This window comes from Toxotes jaculatrix, chromosome 12 (genome assembly GCF_017976425.1).
Source record: "Toxotes jaculatrix isolate fToxJac2 chromosome 12, fToxJac2.pri, whole genome shotgun sequence".
Taxonomy (NCBI): Eukaryota; Metazoa; Chordata; class Actinopteri; family Toxotidae; genus Toxotes; species Toxotes jaculatrix.
Window position 1 is genome coordinate 4,070,060 of NC_054405.1, and position 9,583 is coordinate 4,079,642.

Here is a 9,583-nt window from a genome sequence, read left to right on the forward strand (position 1 = left end):
TTTTTCTTTCTTTTTTTTTTTTTGCCAAGGCTGGTTCATGTAAAAGAGGCACTTTGTCTCTAATTTGGTTCCAGAAGGGCCTCCCCTCAGATGACTTTTGGTCACTCTGAAACACAGTTAATGGTAGATGTTTCACTTTTTCCATCTGTCAATTGGTTGCTGTATCATCTGGTTAAATAACAGTTGCATGTGACTTACTGGCACTCTGACCAAAAACAACTCACCGTCATCCTGATACCTGTGTTAAAATGCTCAACTTTCTACAATTGCTTTTCTCACACCTTGTGTTTTCCTCTTTCTGATAGATGTAATCATACAAATATTTCATGCCTATAAATACAGCTGTGATGCCAGCTCATGCAGTTATGAAAACAGTACACAGTAATCCAGCAGCTAACAACATTTCAAGTCTTTCAAATTCATTGACATGGCTTAAATTAGAGTATTTTGTCTATTCAGTGTCTACTTTTGGTAGATGAGCGTCTGACATTTCGGCCCAGAAACAGTGCTTAGTCCATCTCTGAAATTACATGCACTAAAAATAAAAGCCCTGGAAAAAAAAAAACAAGTGGCTCTCTGCTGTCCTTAAACTGGCAGTTCAGTTTGACTTCCTGATGTTTTACATTGGAAGCTTGTTTGTCAAAAATTCAACTTTAAAAATGTGAAGTATACATCTGCAGGAATGTAAACTGGGATAGTTAATGATGAGGGGAGTAGTTACACCAACTTAATTTATTTAGAATTACATAGAATACACTTCTCAGAATTCACAGAAAGACAAAATTGGGATTTACTGAAAAGTAAATAACAATAGAAGGAAGCATGAAGAAAAATGAGTACATAAATTACAATATTAAGTTCATAAAATATAAGTCGCAGAAAGTTACTGACACTGGAATCCATGGTTATCCCTAAAAGTGTTTCTTCTGTCTCAGCAGCATACTGTATACTTACAGAGCTCCTGTCACAAATACATAACCGAACCAAGTCCTGATGACATATAGTTTTTATTATACTGTGTGGTCTTGGTTGAGATTCATGCTTTGTGTTCTCACACCATGATTATAACAGCCACTTGCATGCTCCCTCTGAATACTGGCCACTCTTGGCTTCTTAAAAATAAACGGGACCAGCCTGAAGACAGACTGACAGAGGGAAAGTCTGAGGCAGCTACAGATGCACAAATGCTGGAAACTGACAAATCCAAATCCATTGACATTTCCAGCCAGAACAATCTGCCCTGTAATTCTAAAAGAGGCTTTTTTTTTTTTTTTTGTCTTCAGACCGCAGCAACCCATGATTGGTATCCGCAGTCTTTGTGGGTACAGTACTCTTGAAAATCTACTGTAGAGAGTGTCCCAACCCGCCCCCCCCCCCCCCCCCCCAATTGTTATCACATTGATTCAGTCCATAGGAGGCCTAGTAATGACTAAATGGTGCTGTCTCCTTCAACTCATGGTACCCCTGGTGGTTTGGCTCTGTGAAGAGACAGAGAGGGCAGTTAGGGAGAAGGAAGTACCACAAATCTATCTCTTCTACATTAGCCACTGAGTTTAAAAGACTCTTTTAGAAATATAGGTGTTTCAGTTTGATTTCAGAATGAAAAAAACAAACAAAAAAAAAAAAAACACAAAACAAAAGTAATGCAGTTAGAAACATAACAGAGAAACAGTTTTACCATACTATTTTATTTGGATTCACTGCCTACAGTTACTAATGTTTCTCAAACTGCTTCCTCAGGTCCACTTGGATATGAAATGAATCTGTATTCAGTTATATTTAAAGCACTTGCTATTCATTTTCAGAGCCTGTATCTGTAGTCTGGAGGTCACTTAATAATTTTCTGTACATCCCAAATGATGTAGACAAAAATAGCCACTAGTAGAATGCGTTTGAGTGAATAGATGAGAGTTACGGTACCCAGGCTCATATTCTCCTCCACCAGAGGCCTCTTTTCGCTGCAGTTCACCACTCTTCCCTGTGCCGCTCCCAGAATAGTCATGATATCCACTAAGCTGAGCTTCCCTTCCTCCTTGGCCTCCTCCACCTCCTCTTTCAGCTCCATTGCAGCCTCTTCCCGCTCTTCTATCTCTTCTTGGGTCAGCATTGCATTTAAGCCCTGGCCTGCAGTGGTGTTGCCCACCTGTGGCGGTGCCAGTGAGCACAGTGCCCTCACGTTTCCGTAGGACTTCAAGTGCGCTACATTAGCACGCAAGAACAACAGAAGGACGTTGAGGTCGTTCAGTGGGCAGCCTAGCCTGCGACGGTTGATGAGGTCCAGAGCTGGGAGGACCTCGTAGACAGAGATGAAGGTGGTGTCCCAAACAAAGAGTCGGATCAAGCTGAAGAGAACAATGGGAGCCAACAGGACGTAGATTGCACCGTTGGCCACGCTTATCACCTGAAAGACCAGCTGGCCAATCATTTTACACTGAACCAGCTCAGGGACCCAGCTCTGATCACGCAGCATGCCCGTACGGACAAAGCAGCTGAACTCATCCTGCAGGAAGGCTGAGAGGTGGAAGTAGGCCAGGTAGAGGCAGGCAGCTGTCATGAAGGTCAGAAGGAGGAAGCCACGCAAGAAAAGCATACTAACAAGGAAGTAGGAGTTTTGTTTGCATTGCATGTATCGCTCCAGCAGAGGGTACTCAAAGTATCGCTTCTTCTTGGCCCTGCAACCGGACAAAGAGAGGAAACTCAGCACCATGTTCTCCTTCATGTTCATACAGCTACACACATTTCCAGCTGGGAGCCTCCCAAACCAACCACAGTCTTCTACTTTTAGCCGCTAGGAGCTGCCCAACACGACACCCACAACCATCCCCCCACTGAGACTCTGAGACAAGGCAATTTCTTGTTTCAGGGGCAAATTAGCACCTATAAGTTTGGGTTATTCTGAACATGAAACTGGAAAATATGCAGCAAATTTGTTTGAAACAGTCAGTCACAGGACTCTTACCTCTGCAGCTCGGCCTGAAATGTGAGGGGGTTTTTAGTGTTCTGGCGCATATCTAGAATGCTCTGGGCCAGTCGGATTGAGCGGTTGTATGACTTGTCAAGTTCGTCAATTATGAAGAGCAGGTCTGAGCCCAGTGTGGGCATGACGAGCTGGCGCCAGATCAGAGCTGGCAGGTACATCAGAACTGCCATGGCCAGAAGAGAGTAAGGGAACATCTGGACAGACAATGAGAGAAAAGGGTGGCAGAGAGGAGATGCAGACAAAGTAGCAGAGAAGCAGATGAGTCACATAAACAAACCAGTTTTTCATATGAACAGGCACAAGTCCTGAATTAGAGCTACTTTCCTGTTTGTGACGGGGCCTTAAATGTAAACTGCACTGGGTCAGAATACTTCACAAATGGATTTTAGCAACAAATCGGTTACTCTGCTTCTTATTAAAGGGGTACATTGACATTTTCAACTGAAGTCTTGCAAATTACAGGAAGGCTAAAAAAATGTTTCAGCGTTCGTCTGTCAGCAGTTTGTCTGTCAGCCACTCTAGAAGGGAACAACAAGTCAAGAGAGCCTGATCAAAATCTTGCTTACTTTGTGAACCCAGAGAGAGCGCTCCTCAAAGTTCCCCTCGCTGTCAAACTCATGATGCATGAGAGAGTCCCAGCAGTATGTGTCCACATAGCTGGCCTGCTTGATGGTGAAATTGCTGGGAGGGAAACAGCTGATCTGAGGCCCTGCAGAATAAACAAATGTTGATCAGTAACATTATCTGCTCATATAGTGAATTGGTTTCCACTGCTTCCTTTGATCCTGCTTTATCAATTTGCCTGTAAGCAATCTCTAAGCTTTTGATATCTCACACACACACACACACACCTACTCTTACATACACACACACAGTGCTCAGTACTGGAGGTCCACAACCAGACACGTACATGTGAGCTTCTGCATGCCCTTTTCCTTTCAGTGCTACAGATTTTCACTGGAGAAATCATATGTTTCCAAATGGCAGCCTGGCATTTAAAAACCCTGGGTGACTCCATCCCAAAACTGCTCTCCTCCACCTTATATTTAGTTCACCTTGATATTACCACATATAGTCTGACCGCTTGAATCTGTGCTCCGCACCCATCTGTCATTTCCCAAGGGTTCTCCACCCTTAAACACAGAGCTTGGGAGGGAACGCACCAAGGGTGTGCCCCACCTACTGCACAGCCTTACAAGAGGAACATGGAGCTTCTATTTTTTACAAGCACCCTCCACATCTGCCCAGCTCTCTGTAAGTAGAAACATACTGCCACTAATTTACTGTCAGGACACAATTTCTTGTGCCAGTTATTATAGGCAACCATTACATGGTCCAATTATCCTAAATGTATGTACGTGTGTGTAATTAATGAGCCACATTGTAACATATTAATAGTAACACCTAAAACATAATTATGAGATGGAGCAGAGGTTACAGTTGAGTAACTAACAACTCTTTGAATTTCATCATCTCAAACATTATGAAAAAGAGCTATATGAAAAAATATATGAAAATTGGCCAAAATGCATGTGATGCATTTGATTTGATACTAAAAACTATTCTGTGTTCTAAATTGGACATTCAAAGTGCACTCTACACATATAATACATGTAGGGCCAATTCGTAATCCAATAAATTGAAATCCTGTTCCGTAATACAAGTAGATTTTATTAGAGGCCGACATGGTGAGGCTAATGGTGAGGACAGATGGTTCACAAATAGACAAAACAGTGCTGGTTCATCATCCTCCATTCTTGGCAGCCACATAATGAAACAGTGAGACAGTGTAGCTTTTCTGAAATGTCGTGCAAAGCTGTGTATCATGTTCTCAAAGCTGTCACTTCACAAACCCCTAAAGGCATCATTGTGGAGCAATTCACATAATTTGCTTTCAATTGTGAAAACGTGTTAATATTAAACAGAACACTGAGAACATAATACCTGCATGTGGGTTATCGAATGAGCCAAGAGAATGTAATGTTTCTAATGGTCTTAGGCTTTAATGGCTTCCCAAGAGTTTAATCTTACATGTTGCTGTACACTGTGATAACAGGAGCTACACTGGGACTTAGTGAGGTTTGAGTTCTGGTGAGCGCTGTAGTTCTAATATTAACTGACACCACTGTATGTTCTCATGCATCTTACTATGGAAATCTATTTTTTCCAGTTTGCTTGGGAGAGGATGTGTGGGCGCACGTGTTAACAAGTCATCCTAAATAAAAAACGACAGCACATGCCTTCTCATGACATCTTGTAAAATATTCTCCTCAGCTCCCAACCCCTGTGAGCCATTTGGCAACGCGAAGGGCCCTAAATTTCTACCACTGCTCCTATCTCCTACTCCCACTCCCCAATTAACATTGGCAGATCATTCCCACATTTGTGCTTTGTACAAGAATTCTTGGCTGAAAGTCCAGGTGCAAGTAAACCAGACTCCAGACAGCAGCGCAATCAAGCACTGTTGTGAAACTGACAACCCAGCAGATAGGCAGCCAAGATCCATCAGTTGAGCCGTGTACCTCAGCACCATGTCATGTTCTACGCCCCCCCTCTGGTTAATCAACATATCCTCTCGTTTGACTGAAATAGAGGGGAGCTGCCACAGAAGAACTTCGCCTTGTAATTACAGCGTGCCAGCGTTAGTGAACGCCGCTCTCAATCATCCCCCATGGCAATTAGCATCAGGAGCATCAGGCTGATTGCAGACCAGCTCTGGGGAGATGACGTTCAGTTTAAAGTCAAGGGAGTCAGTCTCCTCAGCAATAGACTGGTGCCGTGGACGTGCCACGTATCCTCTGGTTGTCAAGTTGTGCTTTTTGTGTTATTTAAACGACTGTGAACAGATTTGGCTGAAACACCAAATCATATTCACATGTTTTTTTCTTTCTTTTTTTTTCCACTGTGGTCTAAATCAGCTCAGGCAGTCAAATAAACAGCAAAACAGTCTACAAACTGCTGAATAGAGTTTCAAGTCCATTATGATTTTGTGTTTTCAGTAATTTCGTGTTGTCATATCATTGTTGCTTCACTGGTATCTGTTGTGGTGAGGAGGTCTTAATGGAGTCAGTGCCTTCCTTTTATGATAGGTGTTGTTTACCTCCTCTTGCTTCACAGCACCCTCATTTTGTTAAGGAAAGCGCCATGTAATTATGGCTCTCATTGTTATTGCTCTTAATATTTAGTTTCCTCAAGTAGGGAGTGTAAGGGATGAGATGTATCTGAGTGCAAAGATAAAAACCTGCTTTGAAAGAGCAGAGATCTGCATACTTGTGAGGACGTTTTACTGAGCTCTATAATAAAACACATTAGGGTCAAGAACTGAGCTTCCAGTTTTTCCTCCAATAGCTCTGCAGCAGAGTTTTCTTTCTTTGGTACATGAAAACTTTGATTTTTGTCTAGAGCTTTTAGGTAAATCTGATTTAGTTACCATGGACCACAGGAAGGGTAAGTGCGTTTATATCAGTATGTATGATATTCCTTCTCATCACAGGTTGAACTAAAGGCAGTTTAGCAAGTAAATAGCAAGCAATTCAAGGACAAACAGTACATGATTGCAATACAGAAGACACTGAATCACAGTGTCGCTGAAATGCAGAACGACCACAAGGCCAAAATGCAAGCACGGAATGAAAAACAAGCACTTGTGAATAAAAGGTATAATTTTGGGGAAAAAGCAAGTGGGAAACAAAACAAGAAAAAAAGGTTCTCACACAGTTTTTCCAAAAAAAAAAAAAAAAAAAAGAATAGAGACAGCGAGTTGCTCACCCAGGGAGATCTCACGGGCGAACGCCATGCACACCAGCATCAGTGGAAGGCCAACAGACACAAATTTGATGACCTTGTCCAGAGGAAGCTCCAGCTCCAAGTGGTTGATCCGGTTTATCCCGGGGCCGCCCTGCAGCAGGGCATCAGATAGCATGGCCTTGGCCGCCGCCTGGGCGATGGACATTTTGAACACCTACCCAGTGATAAGAAAAAGGTTTATTTCTTGACACAGTCAAGTAGAACTAGAAGATACCGTGTGCTCTCAGCGCTGTAAGGACAAATCAGACTCATGACCTTTGTCACATGTCACAGCTTGTCTTTATCTTATCTTCCCTTTCGGTCTTCACTGTATGTGATATAATAAACTAGAAATACCTGTAAACCTATAGAAAAATTAGCAGTAGTAGTGACTTGGTGTTCCAATTAAGAGGAAAAGCAATTAACGTTATTCCAAATAAATATCTTAAACACATAAAGAAAGCCACAACACCTTACCTTAAGTCTTCCAGCTTTTTCTGGTGATACTATTAGAAAATATGTTCCAGATCCAAAGAGTCCCTGTAAAGGCCTGCACAGTGCTGGAAAGCTCCTTAAGTATTCAGGGAGGACTTCGGTAAATGAGAGGTTGGATCTGGGCTGGACCAGGCCGAGCCAGGTCTGGCTCTAATTACAGAGGAGACATCTGGGATCATGTAGGCGCCCAGATGGCACTGACTGCAGCAGACCTCCAGTACTCAACACCAGGCCATGCAGTGGTGGGTGTGTGTATACATATGTGTGCTTCTCTGGTGTGCCCATGCTGTGAAGCACGGTGGCTGTGGCCCACTTCAAACAAGTGAACCATTGCCAGTGGCTTTTTCAGCCTCTGTCATTCTGAAACTATTTTTACTTCCCTTCAGCCCCAGAGCTACAGCTAAACACTGTACTGTACAACATCTCTCTGACCCTTGCAGTAAATGTGTTTGAGAGAAAAACTGATCTGACACACAGGACTGAACAGGAAGAATTGTGTTATGGTGTCTCAGAATCTGAAAACATTAAGTTTAGCATTGTTTAGCATTTGGAAAGTACATGGATTTTAATTTTAATTTAATGCTATATATAAAGGCAACCTAAAGCATTTCATCAGGTTTATCAGTGTTGTCCATGGTTTGTTGAATTGGGTCTTTGCACTGATCACACAAATCTGTTTTATCGGGAAAATGACACTTGTTTGTTCCAAAGCTTTAAAAAAAATCTTCATTTTACATTTTCACGACAAGGCAGAAGAAGTGTGTTGTTGTCATAACCCTGCAAAACCTCTGTGAGAGGAGATGCTGGAGGCTGATTGGCCAGAGAGCACAATCAGCTCCTATTAGCTGTCACTTTCAACCATGACTGCAGTTGATACCAACCATAACCACATGGTCTGACTTATCTGAAACTGACCAAACCTGTTTTCATGTAGGGCCCTTTTTACCCCACACACAGAGCTGTGTGTTCATCCTGAACAATTCAACTTTAGTTTCATCAGTCCACAAAACATTTTCTCTGTAGAGTTGTGGAATATGAAGATGCTTTTTGGCAAACTGCAGTGCTGTTTTTGTTGGAGAGCAGCAGCTTCCTCCGTGGTGTCCTGCTATGGGCGCCATGCTCCATGATTTTCAGGTGGTAGACTCATGAACAGCGACGTTGTGTGTTCGGAGTCATCTTAACTGGCCCCCCACTTCTAGTAGCCACAGAACTAAACTGTCTCCATTTATAGACACTTTGTCTGACTGTGTGTTGCTGTATTTTAAAACTCTTTTCACCTTTCCCAGCTTTATGCAACAGTTCAGGATCCTCAGTCCCCTGAGATCTTTATTGTGAGTCATGGTTCACATCAGCAGACACTTCTCGTGAATAACAAACTCGAAATGTCTGACTGTTTTTTATAAGTCAGAGTGTTTCTAACCCACACATCCAACCTGGTTTCATTGAGTGGACTCCAGGTTTGCTAACTCCTGACTGCAGTTACTTTTTGCTGATGTCAGTAGCCGAGGGGTCCACAAAATTTTTCCAACCTACACTGTGAAATTTTGGATGATTCAGTATGAGGAAGAATATTAGTTATTAGGTAAAATTAGGTACAGCAGGTAAAATAAGCAATGAACATGTCACCATTTTCCTCAGTAAATATATTTCTAAAGGTGCTATTGACATTAATTTTTCACCAGGTTTCAGTAACAACCTAAGTAATCCATACATACAAAGAAAAGGGAGGTGCATGGAAAACCAAGACACCAGCTGACAGCAATCCTGCTCCCTTGTCAGTGCAACTTGTATTATCAGCTGGTTCAGTCCCAACTGATGGCCTATAAAAAGGTGCCTCATTACCAAGGTGTCACACAAGAAACATCTCATGAAGGGCAAAAGCAAAGAGCTCTCTCAAGACCTTTACAACCTTATTGTTGCAAAATATAGTGATAGCATTAGTTATAGAGGGATTTCTGAACTTCTTCAGTGAGCAACAGTTGGGGCCATAATCTGGAAGTGGAAACATCTTTTCACCATAAACTGGCCATGACCAGGTGCTCCTGGCAAGATTTCTGACAGAGGAGAAAAAAGAATTATCAGAAGAGTTAGAGTCCAAGAGCCAAGGACCACTTGTAGAGAGTTTTAGAAAGACCCCATTGCTGAAGAAAAAGCATGTTGAGGCTCATTTAAAGTTTGCTGCACAACATTTAGACAAGCCTGTGAAATACTGGGAGAATATAGTCTGGTCAGATGAGACAACAATTGATGAAACCAAATCTTTGAATGTCATAATACACACCATGTTTGGAGGTCAAATGGCACTGCACATCACCCCAAAAA

The 9,583-nt window shown here is 42.3% G+C and overlaps 1 protein-coding gene across 2 annotated transcripts; it reads right to left on the reverse strand.

The window, feature by feature from the left end:
- Positions 1–1,359: 1,359 nt before the first annotated feature.
- Positions 1,360–7,363, reverse strand: panx3 (pannexin 3). Of its 2 annotated transcripts, XM_041051813.1 has the most exons (6): positions 7,244–7,338; positions 6,749–6,941; positions 3,547–3,689; positions 2,960–3,174; positions 1,921–2,672; positions 1,360–1,478 (listed from the first exon to the last, which is right to left on the reverse strand). In XM_041051813.1, exons 2-6 carry the CDS (start codon positions 6,930–6,932, stop codon positions 1,420–1,422), a joined length of 1,353 nt encoding a protein of 450 aa, XP_040907747.1. In that variant the 5' UTR covers positions 6,933–6,941; positions 7,244–7,338; the 3' UTR covers positions 1,360–1,419. The 2 variants fall into 2 exon arrangements, with proteins under 2 accessions (XP_040907747.1, XP_040907746.1); XM_041051812.1 differs by lacking the exon at positions 1,360–1,478 and having other exon boundaries at positions 1,807–2,672; positions 7,244–7,363.
- Between the last annotated feature and the right edge of the window lie 2,220 nt (positions 7,364–9,583).

Bases quoted from the DNA above. Each gene is read 5' to 3' on its own strand.
- panx3 (XM_041051812.1), bottom strand. From the start codon at position 6,932: ATGTCCATCGCCCAGGCGGCGGCCAAGGCCATGCTATCTGATGCCCTG. The intron at 3,690-6,748 runs GTGAGCAACTCG...TTTATTCTGCAG, and splicing joins CGCCCGTGAGATCTCCCTGG to GGCCTCAGATCAGCTGTTTC. The intron at 3,175-3,546 runs GTAAGCAAGATT...TTGTCTGTCCAG, and splicing joins GCTCTCTCTGGGTTCACAAA to ATGTTCCCTTACTCTCTTCT.